Source organism: Pogona vitticeps, chromosome 1 (genome assembly GCF_051106095.1).
Source record: "Pogona vitticeps strain Pit_001003342236 chromosome 1, PviZW2.1, whole genome shotgun sequence".
NCBI lineage: Eukaryota > Metazoa > Chordata > Lepidosauria > Squamata > Agamidae > Pogona > Pogona vitticeps.
In genome coordinates, this window is record NC_135783.1 from 11,946,688 (window position 1) to 11,970,768 (window position 24,081).

The window sequence follows — 24,081 nt, forward strand, 5'->3', positions numbered from 1 at the left end:
TCAGTATGAAAGACTTACCTTGATCCCCTTGTGAGCAGCAAGTAAAGCCAAGTAAGAAACTTAGTACAGCTCAGAAAACAGAATCACACCCTTATAATCATTCATGCACAAAGCCTCTTTCACACGGACCAATCATTCCTGTGTGGCACACGGCCATGCTATTCAAACATGCTAGCAAGAACTAAAACAGAAATGAAAAGGGTGCACCACAAACTCAAAAAAAGTCATACCCTGACATCATGGGGAAAACTCTGCACTAAAGATCCTACAGGACAGGGAGGGGAAAAAAAAAGAAATAAGGAAGCTTCATGAGTGCTTCCCGCATATTCCACACAGCCTTTCAAAATATGTTTTCAGTGCACTGCACACAGATAATGAAAAGTCCAGAATATAAGAGCCTCAAACAATATACAAAAATTTTATTTTTATTCTATTGCAGTAGTCGATTATGAAGATGAGACAAATCTGAGTTGGCTACTGACTGGACATCATGAGGGTCAAACTGTACATTACAAATAGCATGTCGTTAGGAATCATATTCGTACTCCAAAGATGTGATTCTGGCAGACCTTTGTCAGAGGCTGCTCAAGCTGTCCCACAGCTTATGGTGGGAAGCAAACTACTGCCCCCTTTCATGGGGTCCCTGGTCCCCCCACCTTGGCCTCCTTGTACGCACTGCACATCTCCTCCTCCTCCATACAACCAGTGAGGAGACATATTTAATGCCAAAGGAGAAGTGCAAATAGGAGCCTGAATCACCAGAGGATGGCTTCCATCCCTTTTGAATCCCTGGTCCTGAGGAAGAGGAGAATGTAGAGGCAGCCACATCAGAGGCCACCTTTGTGGGGTGTATGTACGTGTGTGTTCTGTTAATAGCACATCTTTCCTTCCAACAGACCAAAGTTATTGTTTCCTTCCTCCTTGTATTGGACTGTTTTCATTGCTACATTGCTTCTGCCTCCACTCTCTTTGCCTTAGGCATTCAAGAAAGTGAGCTGGCCTCTGGTCCAGCCAACTTGGTTTCTGCTGTTGCTTCCTCCTCCACACCTCTTTGTTGGTTGCATCGGAGTGTGAGGGAGGGTGCAATGTTCGCAAGGCAATAGCCGCTCTCTCGACCAGCCATTCGCAACGGGGCGGGGGGGGGGATAGCGCTCAGTCAGGGGCCCTGGCATATTTGAAGAGGGACACAGACCAGAAACGATTCTTCACACATCCTCTTATAAAGTTTGTTATGCAACTTATACAATCCTGATATGGCCTATATTTCATATTGTGTTTATGGCCACGGCCAAGCGAATGTTGAGAATGGCTGCTCTAAACTGTAGACTCTCCTGGGTCAGTGGGAAGGAGGGGAAGGAGGAAGCAGAACAGCACACATGCTGTCCTTAGTGCCACACGCTGCCCAAGACAACCACCTCGGTGCACCTCATGGTAGAGTTGCCCCTGCCCTTGTATTTGAGCCAACTTGCCAATGAGAACCTGTGAGGGGGTCACGTCAGGTAGAAGCAGAAGCAGCCACATCTGGAGGAAGGGAAGCAGCTGGATTCAGGGCAGCCGGAGGGGGAAGCTGTGGCAGGGATAAAAGGGCTGGAGCTGGAGAATTCAGAGTATTCCTCTGAGGAAGAGTAGGAGACATGGGGAGAGGCAGTAGAAGTGTAGGATTCCATTTTCTGTGCTAACTCAGAGATGCAGAGTGAGACCAGAATCCTTGGAGCAGCCCTCTCCCTCCAAGTGCAATTTTTTTTGGTTGTGGAAGAGGCTGAGGTCCCAGGACCCCTTACGCTCCAGCCAGCCCATGAGTTCTATGCCATCACAACCTTGGTGTTCTTGCTGCCCAACGGGAGCCACTCCAGCTCTCTGGCTGGAAGGGCAAGTGCCAATGGGTGCCACAGAGGAGGCTCTGGGAGAAGCAACTCAGAGGACACGAGCCTCCCCTCACCGGGTTCTATCAACTGTTGCTAAAAGGACTGTGCCCTAATCCTATTGAAGTCAACTAGGGCCCCATACAGCACTTGGGGAGGGGGGTTCGGCTAAGTGTCAGAAACTAAATCCTGGGGGGCGGGGTGGCTAAAGAGAAGAGGACAGTTGTTATAAGTTACCCCAATAAAAGTGGTTGCACGTCAAGATGCAAAGCTGGAATCCAGTGGTTCCCAACATAGTGTAACCCAGATGCTCGTGGACTGCAGTCCCAAAAAACCCAGCCAGCACAGCTAGTAGTGAAGCCTTCTTGGAACTGCAGTACAAGAACACCTGGATTACCCAGGGTTTGAAACCATTGTTGGAATCCACAGAGTTATTGTCTGGGGTCTCCCTGGCAGCTGGGCACCCGGGGATCAGGGCCAGCAGCACTCCACAGAAGCCCACTTTTACCTCCTAGTGACCAATCTAAAAACAAGCAAACAATCTAATTTGCAAACCACGGGAGAAGCAAAAGGCGTGTGCTGTGACAGTAAGACATCTTTCAGCACTTAAGGAGTTCCTTCTTCAACTTACAGGCTTTTTGCAATGCATAGTTTGACCCTGTGCAAGGAGCTGCAGCAAAACCCTACTCCCTGGATAGTAACGCAAGTGTTTGTAAGCATGTATTTCTTACTTCTGGCCATTTATGTTTGCATCTAAATATGTGTACTATTCGATCCGTTGTACTAGTATAATATAATGGAAAGAATAATGCTTCTCCACTGTATAGTTCCAGTTTGTCCATAAGCCTCTACTTTGGAGCAAGGTTCAAGGGCAGATAGAAACATTATGGAACATCTGCTACTGAGTTAAGTAATCCAGTGCATTATTTTATGTTATTCCTTTCTCAAAGGAAGTAGTGAAAGGTGCCCCCAGCAACCTTTCATGCATTGTAGCAATCCTGCAAGCCTGAAGTAGCTACTTAAAAAGTCTTCTCTTTGAAATTTTGCATGACATTCCAGATGACCTACAATAGATTTATTATAATTTAATTCTATTTGAACTGTACACCCAGTTGAGCAAAACACCCTTCCTCTGCCCCTGAACGTTCTCACTTGTATCTAAGGTGTGATTTAGACACAATTATACTGATTCCAAAGAAATGAAGATTTCAACAATATTTTTTCCTGTTTTAACTGGAAAGATAGAAAAAGATCCTGTGGGGATATTGATTAAACCCTATATCCACTTACTTTGGAAATGTGCCACAAAATTCAGTAGGACAAACTACCAAACAGACGTATAGGATTGAGCTATAAAGCTACAATCCTCTGTCTACTTATATGGATGTAAATCCTCTTGGTCTACTGGGGTGTCTAAGTGAATTTTCATACGACTAACTAGCAAACTGTTCCTAGAATCATCAGGGTGGGAACCTTTGGCTTTCCAGATTTTTAGGCTATAATAGCTACCAACCTCATTGAGCACAGCCCACAGTAAAGGATAATGGGAACTGTAGTCCAAAACATCTGGAGGATTCCCCACCACTGCTCTAGTACAATTGTGAAATAAAACCCACAGCAGGACTATGAACACAACAGTTACCATACATTAGAATTCAGTTCCTCTCATTGAGGTCTATGTGACAAAGTAAAAAAGAACAAAACTTAGCTTCAACTGAAAAGAGGCAAAACTTGCTTTTCACTCTAATAGTGGGAGCACCAAGGGCAAGAGATAGTTGCATGTCCAAACAAGCTCCCCATATAGTGAATTTCCACAGGGAAAACATGAGAGGGGGGAGACACTAGAAGTGACAGGGAAGGCAAAAGCCGGCTTGCCAAACCAGCACTTGGTCCAGCTATTATCAACAGGACGTCTCGCCTGATGGAGTGGCCTTCCTTATTCCCCACAAAGCAGGATTCCATGTGGAAGCCAGCATGTTCCAGATGCTCCTCCTCACTAAACTATTTCATTCCTCTATTGATTTGAAAGGGACTAGAGCAGAGGTGTCAAACTCAATTTCATCTTGGGCCGCATCGGCATTAGGGTTGCCCTCAAAGGGCCGGTTGTATCTGTAAGACTATATAAATGTATCTATCATATTAAATCCTCCTCATTCAATTATTACTTTCTGACTATTTGCTGCTTGGAATGCTGGGATTAGAAGTCCCGCTGGGCGGATTCCCAGCATCCTTGTGGAACATTATGGGTGACCGAGTCAGCGCCTGTGTATTATATACTGCACACCAGCAGGCAACACTGCGAGGGCACATGAAATGCCCTGATGGGCTGGTTTTGGCTTGGGGGCCTCCACATGTGGGCTAGAGCTATAAAAAAAACCAAAAAGTGTGCCGCTTATATATGATGATCTTGACTCAAGTGAATCTGTTCAGGTCCTAGTTTGGATTTAACATGAGCTGTCCGAGGTGCTGAATCTGTTTAGTGATACAGTTCAACATTTTGGATAGGTCTACAAAGTTCAGACTAACAGAGGTCTCCCTTCTTAAATTGGAATCCCTGGTTTTGACTGGACTATGGAAGCTACTGCGATCAGTATCTGTGTCAGAGTTACTAAGCTGCAACTGGGGAAAATTCCTAACTTCCATTTCCAAAAATAATATTTTGCATGTCTTAAGGCAAAGGAGTAGTAAAGGAATGTCTGTATTCCATACCAGTCCTCTCTTTCTGTGTTCTGATCACTATGAAATATTCTACATAGGATCAGTCTGATGAATTGTGGAGAAAGGGACAAGACTTCAGTAATCTTCAATCCCATTCCTCTTTGGAAATTCATGATAAGCACTGGGCACACATTGTTCCTGTCTTTGCACGTATCGGAACAATGCCCTCTAGTAACTACAGTACATGAAATCAAACTAAATGTGTGCCTGGAATTCAACAAAAGCCTCTGAAGGAGCAGTTTGAAAAATACTCAGTGTTTGTAACAGTCTTTAAGAATTATGGGCACAAAGATTATGGAGAAAGCAGGTCATGAGCAAAGGTGAAGACAGATCTAACATTATAATCCAATGGAATAATTTTGAAAGTGTTGTCTCAAAAACACACACTTCCACAGAAGTCCACAGCAAGGTAGGAGGTGACGAAGGCAAGATGACCTGTAAATTTCTAGTATGTCAGCATGTCCATAAAAAGGTATGGTGGATGCCTATTGGCTATTGCCTGTGATATCAAGGACTTACCTCTCCAGTCCTTGAAAAATATTTTGAAGTATTTGTGGATTTTATTTTATTTTGTTAAGTGGGAGCTAGACATACAAAAGAATTGATGGACATATTTTGGTTTGAAAAACAAGTTGAGTAGCTCACACATGGGAGGGGCAAATTATGAGTTGACCCAGGCTTTGACTTTCAAGCCATGTATTTGTGTAAGTGAGCTTGTGAAGTAAACCTCATATCATAAACATCTATTGTGACTTATATTAAGAATGTTATATCTATCTTCACCCAAAGAAGACAATATTCACAATGACATGGCCATAGTGGATAAGAAACATGAGATATAATATATACACACATATATTTCATATTTTTCTGTACATGACACATCAATGCAAAAATACTCAATGGATTCATATATACATATGCATGTATATATCCACAATGTCTAAAATTTGTTGGCATCTTAAATATTCATTTAAGAAAGGTAAAAAGACTGTAACATTTACTCATCATACAATACTCCTTGCAAGCTTTATATGTACTAACTTATTACTCAAACAAATATTTTTTAAAAAAATCTATGAATAAAAAAATCTGCATGTTATTAGATTTACCATTAACAAATCTTAGCAATCTGAATGGTACATTCACAGAAATCTGTGACTTTTTTTTCCCTGTGGATGTGACTTATACTTACTTGACAATTCCCTGCCTCCAAAGGAAAGCAAGTTAAAACATAATAGAGGTATTAACTCTTTCTATCCAGCAACATAACAAGAATGTATGTAAAAGCCATGAGTGGCATTCAGTCAAAAGAACAAGCACTATTAAATATTACAAACAGGCTTAAAACATTTTGGAGAGGTAAAGCATCAGGAAACTCAGTCTCGTGCTTTGGTACTGCAGAAGGATCATAAAAACACACAGCCAAAACAGACAAGATGGGCAGCTTTGCAATAAAGAGGTAACAAAATATTGTTCCTCCAGAGATCAAGCTCAAAGCTGCTTGTTTGCCAGACTACCAGGCAAAGAGTGTCCATTGTTTCCTCTATAATGGCCAAAGCAAAGCAAAGGGATTTGCAACTGACATTGGAAGATAAGGTTGTAAATCTGTGAAAAAGATTAGTGGACGATCACATTGCCTTTATTGCTTGTCAGCTCCACTTCTGCTTACAAAGCTGCCTGGTTTCATTTGTTTTAGCTGTTGCTTCCTGTACCACCGAGGAAACTCTGTGACAGAATGAGCTACTGGTCTGATCTTTGGATCAGATCGCTTGTTAAGACAAAGGCTTTAGTTCCCCCTTGTACAATATTATTGCTCCAGGCAACAGAAAAATCTTCCAGTGCTATGTGCCTGAAACATTAGACATGGAAACAAAGCAGTGCTATCCCCCAGTGACCTGTTATGAAACAAAAATAAGCTAATTGGCCAACTGTGGACGGAGGTGAGTTTGTGTTAGAATAAACAGTCTTTTCTCCTGCGGGATGCACTGCTTCTAGACAGAGAATCAGCCTGTGAGAATCAGATTCATGAGGGCATCTGTTTCCGGCAGGGCCACACAGGACCACTAGTGAGAGAGCGGTCCTGCATTTTGCTCTGCCATCAGGGGACTGACTACTCTTCTACAACTGTAGCGTAGTTGCTGTTCATCAACGTGATCAGCTTATTGCTGGAAAAAAACTACAGTCTCCTGTGACATTCCATTAGCCCAGATTGCTCTGTTTAGGAACCTGAGTGCCTACTTGATGTATCTCCTTCTTTGGTGAATGTGACTTCTGCTTAATTTTGGTGCATGTGACCTTTGCTGGACATTGATTTGACACTGATCTACATTGTCTCTAGCTCCTTCTACTGAGCATTTTGTTTCTCATACTGGATAATCAGACGCCTAGGAAGGCCATGTGCAAGAAATGCAGATTTCAACAGCACCATCAATTTTGCATCCCCTAGCAACTGTGTACTGCATAATACTGGAAGTAATGTGTATATATATATACGTGAGACTTTAAAGAGAAAAAGACTCTTAATGGCTACTGATTTTATATATATAAATTTCATATATATAAAATCAGTAGCCATTAAGAGTAAAAGACCGTTACTACATCTTATAGTAGCAAACACAACAACAATAACAATCTTAGAACTACAGAGCTGGAAGGGCCCCTATGATCATACGAGGCGAATGTTCCCTAGTTATATCCCTGTTAGATTGTGGTAGAAATTGCCAATCACATGACACATGGCCATTATTGAATCATTTACCTGGCCAGCAGTGTAACTGCAGTTTATTGACTGCTCACTGGGAGGCTTCTATTATTTGTTCTGATGGCATATTGATATATTCCTTAGCAGTATGACATGTGTGCATGACCCTGTCGATTCCCCCCCCCCCCAAGCCAAGTCACTGAGGAAGGCAGCTACCATTATTGCCACACAGCTCCCCTGTTTTATATATATTTTATATATATTAAAAAATTCACGGCTGGTATGTCAATACGTATGTAAACTTATGTTAATGGCCAGGTGTGCCAGGGCATCGGTAGGTGTTGCATCACTCCACTTGTCTGGCAAACAACACAACTCTGGATGGGGATGCTGGGCCCATTGAGTGCAATGCAATTCTTCCAGAGGTGCCAGCACAACAGAGGAAATTTTATTGAATAGGAACACCTTCCCAGCATGTATTGGTAAAATTCATTCATTCATTCATTCATTCATTCATTCATTCATTCATTCATTCATTCATTCATTCATTCATTTTCTTTCTTTCTTTCTAAATCAAATCTAGGGGCTGCAGTACCCCAGAAAACAAGAAAGAGAATAAATCAGTACCACAGTGTAGCTGGCTATAACAATTCAGTAACGTTAAAACACATTGGAATGATCATCATGATCGTTCCAACGTGTATATATACCATGTGACCATGATTAGGTACAACAGAGATATAGAAAGTATCGTTACAAATGGGGAACATTTGCCTCGTGTGATCAGACTCCCAGTTTGAGAGGTGCCCTCTAAAAAAACTAATCAGCAGCAAGACTACCCATCCAATGATTCATGGGGAATCCCAGGCAGTCTTGCCACTCCCAGAAAGCACCACGGCAATTTCCTCTTTCTTTAAAGCAAAATAATGGATGGAGAGACCATTCTCTCCCCACCCCTCACCCCTGCCAGATGTTATTCGCTTCTCTGGCCTTTCTTGCCTGTTCTTGTTGTATTATTATTTTCTTTTAAGAAGAAAGGTGCTGTGGCTACTCCCTGGCAGCTGCAGTTCTTCAGGAGGTGTCCTCTCTACACAGCCTAGTGGGCAGCAAGATTATGACTCCCAGCATCCAGCTCTGGAAACAGAAGGACCTGGCCTTGTGATGAAGAGGATCTGGCCTTTGCTAGTCGGTCATGTGACAGTACAGGTGGTTGACTTCCTGGGTATGGCAGATGCTGGGAGCTGCAGTCTCGCTGACCATTGGGCTTCGTAGGATGTGTTTAAAATTTAAGAACAGGATGCAAAGGCTGGAGAAGCTGATGCAATGTGAGAGGCAAGCCCTTCTCTGAGCATGTATATGTGGGAAATCTAGGGAGTCTGCCTGACTGTGGGCAAAAATTGCAGAACTTTGCTGGGGGGATCCTTAGGGTTGGGGTCCAAAAACACAAAAGAGTAAACGTCTAGTTTGGACTTTGGTGGACTCAACATCCCACTGATACTGGAGCCCCAAACCTGGGCAGTCCCTTAGTTCACACTGGCAAACTGGAGACATTTCCAGAGCAACCCCGAATGAGCGGTTAGTTCTATTTTTTTTCTACAGATGTAAGATTCCTAGGGGCTTTTTACACTTGGATGTTATGCACATGGCACGGCTGAGCTGCCATGCCAATTAACTGCATAAAAACAAAGAGCCAGACCATCTCCCTGCACCAGCTGGTTGGCTGCCTCATCTGTTAGCAATAAGCCACCCAAAGAGAACTGTATGCCACATTTATTTTTAATGTAATGGGAAAGGTTAATGATGTTTGATGAATGGGATAACTAGCTGACAGGAAATTGATTATGTTTGGGAGCACATTTTTCCTAGTTTTCATCAAGGTAGAAAAACAAAGCTGTGTAAAGTGTGGTTTAGTTAGCGCCTCTCGTGTTGCCAACATATCTTTTCATATCCGCCATCCCCAGGAGTGTTCCTGCCAATTTATTTTTGTTTTACTTGTTAAATGTGTGCGGTTTTAAAAATAGCTGAAGGACAAGCATCCATGGAAGCAAATCTCCATGGCGCTGAGGTCTGTTACAAAGAAGCCCATTTGGACCGATTGACGGATTGCATTTTTATACCACCCTACTTAATGGAAATCTACTCCTATGGGTGGTCTTGCAACACAACATAAACCTTTCCCATTCCATCTCGCCTTCAAACCGGTAAAAGTAAACACATAAGGAAAAGAAGTAAACAAAGAAACCAATAACATTCCTAACAAATAATTGGCCTAAGGGGGGGAAAAGGGACGGCGATAATCCTCAGTAGCAATGATGAGATTGTGGGTACCATGGTTAGCTGAAGAGAAGATGTCTCTAAAGACTTCTTTAAAAAGTTTGGTTTTAAGTAGTTTCTTAAAGGGGTTGGAGGGAGAATGCCTGCTGGATCTCCAAAGGGAAACTCTTCCAGATATCGAGGCCACCACCAAGACCCTCGTAGAAGTCCTCCTCGCCTCTCTTGGCACGGCCACCTGCAACATGGCCTGGATCAGGTAAAACAGGCAGCAATTCTCTGGGAGAGACACTCTGACAGGTCCCAAACTGTTAAAGGCTTTATATGTTAAAACTATAAATTTGAACCTGGTTCTGAAGTGTTAATAAAGTATCCGTGAAGGCTTTCACGGCCAGGATCTAATGGTTGTTGTGGGTTTTTTCGGGCTGTTTGGCCATGTTCTGAAGGTTGTTCTTCCTAACGTTTCGCCAGTCTCTGTGGCCGGCATCTTCAGAGGACAGCACTCTATGCTCTGTTAATAAAGTGATTCTGAAGTGTTAATGAAGTGTTTCCCGGCCCTCCAGAGGCTGAACTCTAACTGCTGTTAGCTATGAGCAGCTTGAGGAGTGGTGCGACATGAAGTACTTCGTTGGCATTTTCAGGACCCCCAAAACTGAACATTTAAAGGAATATGGGATTGGAGGTGGTTAAACAATCTGAGCTCTAATTTTTATTTCCTGCCTAAATTGGTGGACATCTAGGGTTCTCTGCAAAATATTTCTTTTGCCTGGTTGTTGTGGATTTAGAACTGGCAGAGCATTCTTTTCCAATATGCTATGCTGGCAAAATTTTGTGAATTTAAAAAGAAACTTAGATCAATAATACATGAGTAGCCTTCAACTGCGTGGGGGTGTTGCACTGCATCAGATGAATATATTAGCTTCCTCTTCTGCACAAGGGGTTTGTTTAAGACCGATTTTTATTCTCTTTATAATCTCCAGCGTGCTTTGAGTGTGCAAAGAGTAAAGAAGAATGGAGAGGAAGAAAGGCATGATGTATAAAGAGTAGACAACACCCTCAGAAAGGATAGAACACAGAACAAAAATTCCAAATTATGCTGTCTGAACACATCACTAGCTTATATTTATTACATGCACTAATAAAACTTCCTTTTTGCTTAAGAAGAGCTTCAACTGAACTGAAAGCATCAAGGAAGAGCAGCTGATGACAGCTCAACGTGGAGGGTTTTTAGACAAGAAATAATCTAGTAAAAATTGTTAGTATTGCAGTCCCCATTCTGTTTAGGCCTGAGTCGAAGGACCACACTTCACAATTTTACGATTCCATCTAGAAGAAGAAATACAGCTGTGATTTGCTGGAATCTTCAGATGACTTTGAAATGACAAGAGAAAATGACAGGATGTTTAGAGGCAATGATGTGTGTGACCAGAACTACTCTCATTTTGGGCTATTTCTAGTCTGTGCAGAGCCACTGCAATCAACATGGTTTGACACGAGCTCATGAGAGACCAGGAGAAGCCATGCAGTCTGCACAGCTGGGTTCCCAAGCTGTGTATAAAGGAAAGCAACCTGGGCTGTCCTTGCAAAAGAAAACAAAATATTTCTTTAGCCCTCCAAATCAAAATATCTTCCTTGCTCTAAGATCCCCCAGCTGATTATCAGCTCCAATGGGAACAAGACATTATGATGCCTATATAACTTTGTAGGATGCTATATTCAATGACGGCATACAACTTATACATTGGGGGGAATACTTATAGGAGCTATTTTCATACAAACTGCCCAGATGTCCAGTGGACACATAAGCAAGGATGCACTCGCTACTGTTGGGTATACTTCTGGCCAAGCCACCAATGGTCATATAGTCAACTGAATGTATGGAGGGACCTCCTACATGTGCATTGAGGGTATACTCAGATAAGCTCTATTTGAGTGCTAGAAAATTATGATTTGTCAAAATGCTAAGCCTGGAGCACTTAGCTTCAAAAGCTCTTTATCACTGCATTCCACATGCATTTACAAACGAATCTGAAGGGAAGAGGTGCATGCCTAAGCAGAGGATCTCTACATCAGCAGGGACCTTCCCCTCTTCCACCATTTTGGTGACCGTGTGTAGAAAGAGATGATGGAAATACCCTTTCAGCACATTGACAAATTAGGATTCTTTAAGGCCTGAATACTCTGATATCCAAGAATGACTAGGGGGTGAGCATGTGAGCTTTTCTTCTGAAAAGGACTTGAGGGACAGATATTCCCTGACCGTTTTCTTGAAACATTCATTTTGTTCCTGTATCAGATTAGGCAGCCAAGTTCTTATAAGCCAGCTCACGTTCTATCTTTTCCATGAAAGAGAAGCTGTGTAAGAGCCCAACACTTCAACGTGAGTAAAGATTAATTGAGCAGGCCCATTGTGGGGTGGCACCGGGAAAAGAGTGGAACTATGAACATCCATGAGGCAAGCTGGCAGGAAAGCAACATTTGCAAACATTGATTTAAGAATCTCCCATGAAAGACCTCTCCGAATGTACAATTCAAATATAAATGCAAAATTCAGTCACTCTCAGCATTCAAGAACCCTGATGTCCTTTGGGTGAGTCACATCAGCCAGCTGCTACTATCAGAAGCAGTGAAAACAACTTGGGCCTGTGACCAAGAAAGAAAGAAAGAAAGAAAGAAAGAGAGAGAGAGAGAGAGAGAGAGAGAGAGAGAGAGAGAAAGAGAGAGAGAGAGAGAGAGAAAGAAAGAAAGAAAGAAAGAAAACAATCATTGAAAGATAGGATTACTCTTATTTTAATGCAGATCTTTCTTGTTTTAATGTTAATTTTATGTACAGATTATAGAAGGGGTTTAAGAATGCAATCTGCTGTCAAGTCTGAACTGACTTATGGTGACCCTAACAGAGTTTTCAAGGTGAAGTGAGATATCTAAGGAGTGACTTTACCACTTCCACACACACATTTAGTGGGTTTCAATAGTTAAGCAAAGACGTGAACCCAAATCTTTCTGAGTTCTAGAAGGATGCCTAATCTAATAAGTCTGTCCCTGTATCCACTATAACACACTGGATAGCTAACAATACCTGATAATATTGTCTAAAAAGGGAAATGTTAGAACATATTCTGACAACACAGGCCCTGGGTGGGCTATCTATGGCACTGATGTCACAAATAAACAAAGTACAGTACAGGGCATTCATAGAATGCAGCCTTAATATGTATCTATTCTTCACCACTATAGTAGTTTGACTGCACTTTGTGTCATGTCTTCATCCTATGGAATTCTTGTATCTGTAGTTTGACAAAGCACTTAAAGTACAATTTGGATCCAAGCTAAGCTGCACCACAGTACTGAGGGCAAGGTTGCATGTATTTTATCGGGTGCACTGTCTAATACGTTGTGGGTGATGTATCAAAAATCCCCTTGGTGTGTTAGGTGGGTAGGAAGGACAGAGCTCTAACCTGCCTTCTGCCTTTAGCTTTCACTTTCAGGCTCGTGACTATGCCAGTTATTAGAGAGGTGATTGGTTCCTAAATCAAGCAGATACAAACATTGCCAGGAAAATGTTAGGAAAGTGCAAAATGCAGACCTGTGAAGTGTCCCAGATTTTAGTAACATGGAAAGATGTCAGGAGTGTTATTAACATTCTGATCTATTCAGATAAAGCAATCCAGAGTCAGTGCAAAATAAAAATGGTGGTCCTCATTCAAGATACAATTTGTTCACATTTTCCTAAGTATATAAGATTTGTATGGCTTACAATTGTGCTGGATGGCTCGGGACAGTCCCGCCACTGATCAAATTGCCCTGTGGTGTGGGAGCACTTCTCTTAGGACTCCCACACCACGAGACCGTTCCTGGGGCTCCTTTGATAGGTGCCCCGCTCCTAAATTACACGAACAAAGCAAAGGGCGGGGAGCCAATCAGAGGAGCAAGGAAAAAAAAGGGGGGGGGAGAAATAAGGGGGATGACAGGAGGGAGACATGGGCAGAAGAAGAAGGGAAAGAAGAAGAACAAGAAGGATCGGGAGAGAGAGAAACATCCGTTAATTACCTGAACAAAACACATCATCCTAAAATAGCTGCAGAGTTTCTTTTGAAGCTGTAGCCAGACCTGTCTTTCTAGTAATCACTACAAAAACAGATGTTACATCTCTTGTGGACATTAAATATGGCTGCTTTAACTGGATGGGTTTAATATAAACAGAACATTTGGATATACAGTGACAAATCAAAAATCAAGCATTTATAATCTTTGGTAAACCAAAATGAGGTATTGGATTAGATTACTCTCATCAGCTCTTAAAAAAAATGAGATCACCACCATCTTCTTAGAACTGCAGAGCTGGAAGGGGCCCTATGGATCATTGTGTCCAGTCCCTGTCTAGAAGGCACAGTGGGGAATCGAACTCCCAACCTAAACCACTGAGCTATCCAGCAATGAATGCAACTGAATGGTTCAGTTGGGCTGGAACTATGTATTGCAGATTAACTGCAGCCAGCTTTTTAATGTAGGTTATCTGCAATTCAGAGCAAAACTGCTTCTATCACACATGTATTTTTACGCAGTGCAAATGATTGCTACTCTCCCAGGCAAGAATAATGTTAGATGGCCAGCACTGGCCCACCCAGCAATGTTTATTTTTACCTGGGAAGTCACCTTCCACAGCTCCATTTTTCATCCCATTGTGGAGCAGACTGCCTTTATGCCTCTGCAGGGCTTGCTTCTATGGAGGCCTTTGGATGGTGATGGCTGGGGAGTGCACCCCTCGAAGTCACTCCTGCCGTCACCAATATCACCGCATGTGCCAGCTGCCTGCCAAGCCCTGTGGAAGAGGAAGGGCTTTCTTGCCCATCTGGAGCCTTGCCATGCTTTAAAACATTTTCAGTTTTTTGCCCCCCCTTCAAATGTACCAGTGCCCCCCCAAGGGGCTATATGGCCCTCAATGAGAAGGGCTGGCTTGAAGTTCTATAAAACATAGTTTATGAAGATGTACCTAAGTGCCATGATTTGTTAAATATGTTTGTTAACTGACATTAAAACAGAGCTACCCAGTTCTAACATGATAGGGAACAGTGATTTAATGGGAGCTAAAAATCATTGTCCAAAAGTGAATGAAAAATGAAAGGAAGGGAAAGACAAAAAGTGTGCACCCATGGTCTTCATCAATGACTTCATAAACCATGGTTAGTAAAGCCACAGGTGCTCATCCCAATGTAGCTAGTATCTGTCCCAATATTATTTCTCAGATGTAGGTGAAATTTTGACAGAGCTGCAAGTGCAGTAGGACCGTGGTATCCACGGGGGATCGGTTCCAAGCCCATCCAATGGATGCTCAAAAATGCAGAAGTAGTGAATGATATACAGTAGGACCCCTGTAATCATGGGATCAGTATCCACAGTTTCACTTATCCACAGTATGAAAATAAAAATATTAAAAGAAAAAGAAAAAAAGATCAAGAAAAAAACTATTTTCACATGTAGTACCATAACAGGCCACCAGATGGAGCAGGAGAGCATGCTATGAATACTTGTTAGTGAAGAATACATATCATGGTCCCTGTTGCCTTCTAGTGGCCAGTTCTGGTAATGAATATGAATATATATTTATATTCTCTTATCCATTGCATGAAAATATTAAATAAAACCCCACTGAAATACATATTTATACATTTCCATGTTGTATTTACTAGAACTAGGCACTAGAGGGAGCCAGAGACAATGGCAGGATGCCCATATCCACTGGGGATTGGTTCCATGCCCCTTGTGGATACTAAAAACTGTGGGTATTAGTATATATATTCACATGCATATAAACATGTACATCATGAATATATGTAAATTTGCAGATGCTGATCCAGTGGATGGGGGTGCAGTCCTACTGTATTAAACTCTCCTGAAACCATAAGCTGCTGACTATAGAGAGCAAGCTTCTTATAAATGTTTTTAGCATGCCCAAATCCAGTCCTTATGGCTAATGCTGTAGCCCACAAATATTTAAATTACTTGAGCTTTGGGGGTGTTGATGCTCTTGTTAGTATCCTTTACGATACAAGTGAGTGACTGTTGATCAACCCTACCATACATTCACTCAGAGAAATCCTATGAAAATGCTATTGATAAAAAACGTATGGTCTGCTGTAATACAACAGGAACTTTTCTGTGGTTTTCCCTAAAGATTAGAATATTATACCTGGGATGACTTGACTCTGTCAGTTTTTCCAAATACCCAGACATAATTCTAGAGCTCCTTCTTTTTTTTGGCATTTAGAAATGTAGTGACCAGTCAGAAGCAGTCTATCAGTAAGAACAGTGTGAATATCTGCCTGAGGTGTTAATGAACAAATAATAATTTCCCCCATTATCCCTTACCACCTGCTGGGGACAGAGATAAGCATGACCCATACCCTTGCAATCAATTACATTAACAGGGAAGTTGGACTCTTGCTAACATAAATGGGCAATTTAATTCAACATAGTTTAATAATGAAGGTCTAAGCTTGAATTTTTTGCATGGCTGTTTTTCCAGCTAGAAACAGCTGCTGTACCATTTGAATAATAAAAGTGGTTGCATCCTGAAAAGAAATTAAATCCAATAATTGCAACTGTTATAAAATGCTACCACACTATTTTTGGAAGTGAGGATAAAGTGGGGATGAAAATAGCCATGTGCACTGTCTTAAACTAATTAGGAGAAAAGCAGCATATAAATGTAGGTAATACAATTATGCTGGGCATGGCAATAGTAAATAATGTACATCTATCTGTTCAAATTTCAGTTCAGTGACAAAGGCACTGATGCAGGGTGTTTGATTTGGCAAACGGATCTTTGAAAGCGGATGTGGAAACACACATGGTTAGATTAGGATGCTTGAAGTCCTCACAGAGCATTTGTAGTTCCTGGATTACTTTGAACAAGTTCCTCTTTATTAGCCTACCTTTCCTCACAAGGAGAAGGTAAAGGTAAAGGTTCCCCTTGACAATTTTTGTCCAGTCGTGTTCGACTCTAGGGGGCGGTGCTTATCCCTGTTTCCAAGCCATAGAGCCAGCATTTGTCCGAAGACAATCTTCCGTGGTCACATGGCCAGTGCGACTTAGACACGGAACACTGTTACCTTCCCACCGAAGTGGTCCCTGTTTATCTACTTGCATTTACATGCTTTCGAACTGCTAGGTTGGCGGGAGCTGGGACAAGCGACGGGCGCTCACTCCGTTGCGTGGATTCAATCTTATGACTGCTTGGTCTTCTGACCCTGCAGCACAGGCTTCTGCGGTTTAGCCTGCAGTGCCACCACGTCACAAGGAGAACAGACAGGGAAACCCATCTTTTTGGTCTATGAGCAAAATTCAGAACTAGGGTTTCCCATCTGTTCTGGAGCATTAAAAAATAAAAAAATGCCAGTCTTCAGGACTTTGGGTCGTCACTGTAGAGCTTGGCGTTGGGTGGGAATGAAGGAAAGAGAAAGAAACGGAATGTCTAAAAGCCATCCGAGCAAGATGCTGAAGCTATAGGACTTGATGAATTTAGATTCGATACCATTTTCACCTTTCCTGATACAGTATAAGGATTTTTATCTTTCCAGAAACGGTTGCTTCTGACCAGCACAGAATAAGTCCTTTGTCTACAGGAAGCGAGAGAGCAAACTGAATCTAGATCCCCTGAGATGAAACTTGGTAACACCTCATCTCAAACTTATATTTCATGCTTGCAGTCTTTAAAGGAACTTTAGTTTAACTATGGATCCAGCAAGAAATATTTTGTCTTCTGTTTCTCCCGCTGCATTGCCAGCCTGAGAGAGTCCTAAGGTCAAACTAAAAGAAAGCAGGAGGTAAAAGAGATAAATAGAAGAGAAAGGAAAAGTTGTTTCCTTCTCTCCAAACATTAAACTGGCATGCAGATAGGAGTTAAATCATAAACGGATCATTTTACCTACCATTCTGGTAGAATAGACACTTGTACAGCAGGCCGAGGCAAAGAGGCAGTCCTGAAATGAGCAAAACCAGGGAGCTGGACAGGGGACAGATTATATTTGTCTTCAGTGTGGAAGAGATTGTCACTCTTGAATTGGTCTTCTCAGCCACACTAGACGCTGTTCCAAGACCTTCATACAGAGCATGATACCATAGTCTCTCAAGACTGAAGGATGCCTATGACAAGGCTTTTAGGGTAGTTTAAAATATCCCATTTCCAATGGAAAAATAATATAGTTCAAGTTTTTAAAAAACAAATTTAGTTTTAACCCTTTCCCCTCTCCGACCAGGGATGGATGGGAAATGGAAACAACGAAATCTGGATGGCACAATTTCCCCCACCCGACAATAGGGTTTGTTTTCTATCAATTTAACTTCACATTATGGACACAAACATATTTTGTTTGTAATGTCTTTGATATTTTTTGTAAAGTTACACTTCAATATACTGTTGCAATGATTCATATTATCATGTGAAACCAGAAGAAGCTAGGCTAAACCAATGGAAAACAAAAACAATCCAGCTTGTTGAATGGATGAATGCTGAAGAGTGTCTCTCAACAGAACAAGACTCTACTTGGACTATCTGGAAGTCACTTAATAGACTTTGAAGTGAAGTAGGAAGATTAACCAAGTAGAATGAATCTATTTGGATACAGAACAAATTTTCTGTGACTGTGAAGAAACTCAATCAATGCACTTACGTCCATTCAAATTATGCCCTACCACATGAACAAAAGAAGATCTAGCAAATGACCAAGATAACGCTATTGAAGTAGCCTGCGTCTGGTCCAAAATAGTCTGATCACCTTAACATTTTAAATTTATTCAAACTTCATCTATATTTCATTGTTGTTGTTGTTTAGTTGTTAAGTCATGTCCGACTCTTCATGACCCCATGGACCACTGCCTCCTATGTGTAAGTAGTGCATATGAATATTGGTTGGTGAGCAAAGACAGATGCTTGCTTGGAAAGCAAGAAAGTGGGCGTGTGTGGTAGAAAAGTTTAAGAGGGTCTCATGGAAAGAATGCTTTGGGATGGAAAGAATGCTTTGGGAAAGGGGATGAAGAAAGTCTATGGACTGCATAAATCACATAATCAAAGAATAATGAAGTTAGAAGGAAGCTATAAGGCCATCAAGTCCAATCGTCTGCTCGGTGCAGGAATCAAAATCAAAGCAGACCTGACCAATCATTTTTTCCCTTGAATCTTTTCAGGAAGGTGACAAAGATTAACTCCCTCTTGCAAAAACTAAAAAAGTTGAGTTACATAGACTCAACCAACCCACAATTGCTATACAATATCTGAAGTTATTAAACTAGTGTTATGCCGAAATGCAAAGAAGAATATATTTCAGAAAATGTTTACCCCTGAAAAATAAACCTCACATCCACAACAAAAACACACTGTTCACCATCATCACCCATCTCCTGAAAAGGACAAAAGCTGATCCTACAGCTCCCAAACAAGCTGCACCAGAGCACAGAGTGTTACTCCTGTCCTCTGAAGATGCCGGCCACAGAGACTGGCGAAATGTTAGGAAGAACAACCTTCAGAACATGGCCAAAGAGCCTGAAAAACCCACAACAAACCTCTCTGTATTTACCTGAAAAAGTTACATAGTAGTATTTCTAAATAAAGGCTCTCTTTTGGGGTGGGGAGTGACAAGAAACAAAGAAGCTAAACACAGATGGGCTAAGGGGAGGATTTCTAGACATTTTACACTTTCTCTGCAGCCTATACTTGAACCCACAAGCAAGTTTAATAATGTGACCTTTCTCACCAGATTCCTCATAATCATGTCCAAAGTTCAAAAATAGGCTGCAGAAATAATGTGAGTAGAAATACTCCCATTACTAAGAGCATTTCACATATCCCTGCAAACCTTCAGTTTAATGACAAAAATTTGTTAATATTATTTATTAGATTTCTTCTACCCTTTCTTTTAAATCAAGCCATCTTAAAATCAAAGTGTACAGAATTTTTTATAACAGTATATCACATAAAACAATAGAACAACACTCTCTTGGATTTTGTTATTCTGAGAAAAGGGAAAGCAGAAGAGGAGTATGACGGGCACTCTAGATTTTTAGGCAAGCTGATTTTAAAAATCTAAAGGAAATAGTGGGTGAGATCTCATGGTCAGGAGTTCTCGAAGAGAAGGCACTTATAGTGGATGGGAGTAAATCACTAAGGAAGAGTACAAGCAAGTAGACAATGTTTGTAGAGAGAAGGTTAGAAAGACTAAAGCTCAGAATGAATTCAAACTAGCAAGAGAGTTTAGAAGTAACAAAACATGCTAAATGCATGGATAGCAGTTCCACAATATGTATTGTTATAGGTAGTAGCAATGTATTATTTGTTGTTACCTGGGAGAGTAAAAAACTGGCACAAAGAATTTTACTATACTCCCATACTTCTGTGACGAACTCTCAGAACACATGTTATATTTACTCAAAAATAACACATGTGAAGTAAGCCAAGCAGGTTGGGCACTGCCCCAAAGAACAGGAGTAATCTTCTCTCCATATATCACAATCCAACCGCCAACCCATCCAAAAGCTACTATTTCTTTGTGAGGAAAGCTAACACTGGAGTCAATGGAGGAAACCAGAAGTTTGGGGATTTAGATCTAGAAGCAAGGCTATGTGTATTAGGACTGGCACTGGAATTTACTGGCTTTGTAGAAACTCACATGGATTTGCTTTCAGAATACAGTTTTTCTGATTCAACATGTCAAACACAACAATCCTGTGTGTTTCTGTATCTCATACCTCGTAAACATCAACAATGATTGTAAATTGAATCAAAATTCTTCAGCCAGGCAATCCAGCCTCTGATTCAACAAAAGCTGAATTCTGGCAGCCTACACATAACTATGCAACTTTTCATATATTTTTCCCTCATATATTTCCCTCATATATTTTTTCCCTGCAAAATATTTGAATGAGTATTTTGCAGAATTTATTCTGACTTCACTAGTTATCAAGGAGCTAGAGTATGTGCTGGATGTTGAAATTCTGTCTTTAACCATTATACAGATTATATTCTGCTCTAGCAACTGGCTTGGCAGATTTCACTAAGCAACACCCATAGGTGTTTTTAACTGAACTTTCCTTTAATAAAGTCAAAGCTGAAAGTGTCAAGAAGGATGTTTTTATGCCTGCAACTGTATTCTTCACACATATTCACTCTGCCTTGCACTTTGACATTGTGATTATGCAGAGGCCAGGGAAAGCTCAGAAATATAAATTGATAGTCCTGTCCTACAACTACCTGAAAAGGGCATCTTCTGCATCAGCTAATTGATTTCCTATGATAAAACAATAACCTGTGGCCTAATTGGGTTATGGAGCTTGAAGTAATCGTCTCAAATACCGGTGTTATCTGTCATGTGCTGCTTTGAGAAGTATTACAGGCATAGTTGTGTTATTTTAGAAAAACAAATAAACAACGAATAACATGTTATTTTTAGTGTAATAGGGAATGTTTCTTCATTTTAACATACTGTTAACATGTTATACTTAATTATTTTTCAAAATGCATCATGAAACTTTAAACATATGCAAGTTGTCAAAGCCCTCCAAAATAATTTATTAAAAAGCAAAAAATTTAGGGGCAAAAAATTTAAAGAACCAATTCCAGGGTACATGCTGGGCTCATGTCAGCTCTCAACATAGTACTGTTGACGGTCTCTCACTGCAGGGCTGACAATGTCTATACCAAACTACAGGGCCACATTGCCACCCCTGGCACTGGCAGTAGCATCATCATCTCCCCGCCACATCTGATGCCCTGGTAGCCCTGCTACAGGTAATTTCCCCTGTGACCAGATGGGCTTTCTTGATGGCAGCATTGTCATTGGCTGGTAACTGTCGAAACCAATGGTTCCTAACCTTGGGTCCCCAGATGTTCTTGGACTACCACTGCAGTATAGATGGTGGTGAAGACTTCTGGATGTTTTAGTCCAAAAACATACGAGGACCAGAGGCTGGGAAACACTGCTCTAAACCTATCTTGTCCTCATTGGACACCTTCACCTGAAAAAGATGGGCACCTGCAGTAGGTGCCAGCAGGGCTACCACTCAAGCCACCAGGAAGATGAAGTGATACTGGGAGACAGAGGCAGCACTGAGAGGTGTGTGGCTGCAGGGGCCAAGACAAAGCATCCCTTCCAGTGTGCCAAGCGGATTTGTATAATGGTTGCATGAATGTGGCAGATGCCAATGTCAGTCTATACTCCTTCCTCCAATCAGTTTGCTTACATCTTCAACCATAGATCTGCTTTGTGTTCCAATACCATAAAAGGTGTTATGGGTGAGATTTCACAGTGGTTGCATCTAGAAACACGAAAACCTCTGCCTTGCCTTCAGATGCCAGGTCAAGATACTGTTGTTCCATTTTGCCTCTGCCCTGGCTGGTAACTGAAGGTTCACATGCCTTCTGTGTTTTTGTTGGTTATCGTATATTGCTAGCTAAATGGGTTTCCTAGTCCTTTGAACTACTGTCTTTATTTTCTCCAGAATGTTATGTTGTTATTGATCTTTTGCAGAGAAGGAGTTTTTTATTATAGTCCTTTCTTTTTTTTTAGGTTGTGGAATCATCCAAATGGCTAACAAAGACAGGAAAAAAAATATTTTAAATAAAAGAAAACAAGTGGCTGGGGGCGAGGGGGATCTACATGAAGAGATTGCATATACTGTCAGAAATGCCTATATTAATTGGCCTCAAAATTTATTCTGGGAAAATATGTGGAAAGGAGTGCAGGAGAACCAGCTGGTATAAAAGCTATGCCTCCTGAATTTCTTGACGCTCCACAGTTCTCAAAACAATAGGTACTGTCTCCACGTCAAACTCCAGCAGACATTTTGAGCTTTTATTAGTTGATGAAAAGAGGGCAATGTTACTTAAGGTTATGGTGAAAGGGAAAAATTATGTAAAATACACATTCCAAATGTAAGCCATAACTGAGGGGAAGTTTTTAAAGAACAAACTATTAGCAGTATAAGAGTAGCACTGCTAACAACGTCTTTTACTTTCAAATATTCGCAACGCCACTTGGTGATTTGTAGAATGCATTATTTTATCACAATATAGAAAAAGGGATAGAATTAAGATTTGGTAGCTGTTATTATCCAAACAAATGAATGACAGCTCTAGAATTAAAAAGGTAAAGATATGATCAACATATTGTCACAACAGCATCTACAGTTACATTTTCAAATTTAAAACTGGTGGATGCAATTTAGTATTCTGAGCATGCCAACCGGAATACACCATTTAACTGTAAAGGGAAACTAACCAGCTTGTAACCATGGCGGCTCATGGACTAGGTTGGGGTATGCCTCCCAGAGTAGACCTTTGGTCTAGATGGGCGGGGTAGAAGTCCAATTAAATGAATAAATAAATATGTGTGCTTCACTGCAAAATTTCAGGTACCCCCCTCCTGCCCTGGTCACATCCAGTCATAGCTTGGGGAGCAATACATTATTTCTGAAGTGCCCTTGTGATATGTATGCTCCTTGGGTTTTTTTTTTTTTTTGCATGCAGTGATCTAAATCTGACATGAAATGTCAACTAGCATGCTGAAAATTGAACTCTGTGTCCCCTATTATACTCTTTGCCCCAAAAACTTCATTCAGAGGGTTTTCTAGCCTTCTGGAGCAGGTTTGTAGGGAGTATAAGGTGGATGAGGGGTGACAGGATGAAGAGTAATTGCCCGCCCATGCATTGCAAAAAGCTTCTTCTACAAGTGCATGATTATACTGGATACTGAGCAGTGGAAGCTGTTGGCTCCAATGTCAGCTGTGTGTTTGTATGAATGCGCTTCAGATTTTAGTCCGAACTTTAAATGAACCAAATACGGGCATAGGGTTCAGCATCTTGGATAGCTCTTGTAAATTCTGGCCTCCAAACCTACAGCAAATCTACTGCCCCACTAACATTGGAGCCTCCAGCCTCCATTAGTACTACTGCCCTGCACATTTCTTGCAGTCAAGAAGGCCAGTAAATAAAGAGTCCCTCTTCATGACATACCTTTCTTCCATGGGAACTTCCTTCAGCTGCTGGTGTGGCTTCGTGCCCTCCATCTCTCGGATGCTCACTGCATAGATCTTTGTGGTGTAGTCAATTGCTTTTTCTCGTGCAACATCACTATCATAACCTAGTACAGATGCAAAAGAAAACACTGCCTTTCCTTAGGTGTTTGAAACATTACAGTGGAAACATTAATGTATATATGGTCAGTCAAGGACCAAAAATGGTCTTTCCATAGCATATTTATAAAGAAGGTGGTTAAGCATAGGAAAACTTCAAGAATGAATCTTCATAGAAAATGGGTGGTTTAATTTTTTTCTCCCATTAAGTGGGAAACAAATTTAATAATTCAGCACTGTTTCCTAGCATAGATATTATCTACATTGGGGTGGGCAACATGAGGCCCTCAAAAACTGATGGACCCCCTGCATCCTCACACCCCAATTTTTGACTCAAAAAAGTACCCTAAGGGGCAATTCTGATATGTTTTGAGGATCCATAAGCCTTAGAGATGGGTCCCT

At 41.3% G+C, this 24,081-nt stretch overlaps 1 protein-coding gene across 5 annotated transcripts in view; it reads right to left on the reverse strand.

The window, feature by feature from the left end:
• The window catches only part of EML6 (EMAP like 6), a 184,638-nt gene that overhangs the window by 31,143 nt on the left and 129,414 nt on the right, over positions 1–24,081 (reverse strand). For 3 of the 5 annotated variants that reach the window (XM_072987358.2, XM_072987351.2, XM_078382311.1), the window contains exon 28: positions 23,561–23,687. In XM_072987358.2, coding sequence (XP_072843459.2) covers positions 23,561–23,687 — 127 coding nt within the window. Of the gene's footprint in view, positions 1–11,282; positions 13,439–16,898; positions 17,538–23,560; positions 23,688–24,081 lie in introns of those variants that run through there. The other 2 variants (XM_072987369.2, XM_078382327.1) reach the window with 2 other exon arrangements.